The sequence below is a fragment of the Amphimedon queenslandica genome, unplaced genomic scaffold, assembly GCF_000090795.2.
Source record: "Amphimedon queenslandica unplaced genomic scaffold, v1.1 AMPQUscaffold_12462, whole genome shotgun sequence".
NCBI lineage: Eukaryota > Metazoa > Porifera > Demospongiae > Haplosclerida > Niphatidae > Amphimedon > Amphimedon queenslandica.
The window spans coordinates 1-1994 of NW_003547301.1; the positions used below are offsets into that span (position 1 = coordinate 1).

Consider the following 1994-nt stretch of genomic DNA (forward strand, 5'->3'; position numbering starts at 1 on the left):
TTGATAAAACAGTAACATGTAAAATCAATACCTTCTTTTAGCTGGAAACCTCCACTAAAGTATTGCAGTATCAGTAAGTTGATTCCAAGCATAGCTTGGTAAAAAAATAACTTGCTTCTTCCAGAGCTGCAGATCTGAGCATGCGCGACCACACCCAAATTTTGGAGCACATGGCAAGCTTCTTTAATTAACAAAATGGCGGCATGTAGCTAAGATGGCTCGATCCAGCAGTCACAGTATCACTTTTTCCTTACTTGAAGAATGATCTGATGGGACATGGACCTGCGCATAGACTCTTAGAGTAGATTGGTCTAAGAATTATTCTTGTAGCACCAACTGATACTGAGATACACCTTGTAAACTTTTTTGACAGGACTGACTTGATGAAGATGAAGATGAAAAAAGGTGGCTGAACAAAACGGCTGGTTCGCCGATTTTTGACTTTTTCCTTAGACAAGGTCTAGAGCCACGCTAGTTGTACCATTGGAGTCCTCTGGTCAAGATGAGGTCCTCTAAGAAGTCTGGTAAGCATAGGAGCTCGTTTTCCCAGTATAGCAAGGCTGCAAAAGTCGTGGCAGCCATTTTGTTTGGGGGTGAATCCTACTTAGTAACGCTACCGCGTTACTAATAGTACAGGGTCATTGGCCAAATTTTACCAAAAATGAAAAGGAGAGAATTCTTTATTTGTAATACATTTTCTAATAATCATTACTCTTAATTGTAGGGGCCCTCTTGTCCTCCCCTCTTCTCTCTCCCTCCAGCTCTCCTTGTGTTGGATGTCTCCAGTGAGTGATTTTACCCGTCAGTTTGCATCAGAGGCTGCTAACATTGCACTGGACCTAAGGTTTAACGTTAAACAAGTTAGTATGTACATCTAGTCATGACTTTAACGTCTATATACACGTACATGTATATGTACATTTAGATGTACATGTATATGTGTTTGGCCAAAAGCAATTGAACTATTACTTTAAAGGAATGGTTAATTGGACTGAAAGAAACAATCCATTTAATAAAAGCTACTGTGCAAGTTATGGTAATTTAGATAGCAAGCATTAGATGATAGGAGTATTTGTAACATGTCATTTGTTGTTGTTTATTGTTGTTGTTAGGTTGTTTGGGTGTTATCAGATATGCTGCTAGAGTGTAACATGGCCCACGTGTTAATTAAAGTACAAAGAGGACAGCATCTGTTGGACAGGAAGAGGAAAGCACTTCAAGAACCAACCAGGGTGAGAGGGGCGGGGCAAGGGGAGGAGCTAGTACTTTGGGAATTAGAGTAGAAGAAAAGACGAAAGTGAAAGTACAAATATTTATTAGACTTGGGTTGTCTGACTGTTATCATGAATTTTATTTCAAAAAAGAACTACATGTACATTCCCACATTGTTATACTTACAATTTATTTTGGCATTTTCGTTATTATTTGCTATTAGGTTAAGTCACGTGACCCCAGTAAGATTCAGTATGATATAGGACTAATAATGAAACACATTAGGTGAGGGAATATCTACATGTACTGTATTACTGATAATTATTGCACAAAAGGATTATAATTATTACTATTACTTATTACTGTTATTACTGAGAGAGAGTAAGAAGTGCTGGTAAGAAATGAAAGTAAAAACTGCATTATTTTGCCCATTAAATAACTGCATTATTTTGAAAACTATTCTGGCTTTTGGGGTCCTGATATTGTCGGAGGCCCCAGGAATTTATCACCTCTCAGTGGGATTGTGTGTATGAATTTATGTATAGTTTGTACACGTACATGTATTTTAATCATCATTCTTATATTATACATGTACTACACTGTAGATATGATTATTATTGTGTGATCTATGGATGGGATTATTCTTGTGAGATGACTGAGGCCTGGATACATCAAATGGGAGTGGATCAGCTACCACTGGGACCAAATCAACCGTTTTATAATGTACTGGTTAATGATGGGACCAACAGATACGCTGCACAAGGTATTAATGTACATGTACA

General features: G+C 37.7%; 1 protein-coding gene across 1 annotated transcript in view; it reads left to right on the plus strand.

The window, feature by feature from the left end:
• The first annotated feature begins 729 nt into the window (after nt 1-729).
• LOC100631587 (F-box only protein 21-like) overlaps nt 730-1994 on the plus strand; it is a 2069-nt gene continuing 804 nt past the window's right edge. The window contains exons 1-4 of the mRNA XM_003390486.2: nt 730-860; nt 1113-1232; nt 1436-1497; nt 1818-1975. Of these exons, the coding sequence (XP_003390534.2) occupies nt 777-860; nt 1113-1232; nt 1436-1497; nt 1818-1975 (424 nt within the window). The 5' untranslated portion in view covers nt 730-776. The remainder of the gene's footprint in view (nt 861-1112; nt 1233-1435; nt 1498-1817; nt 1976-1994) is intronic.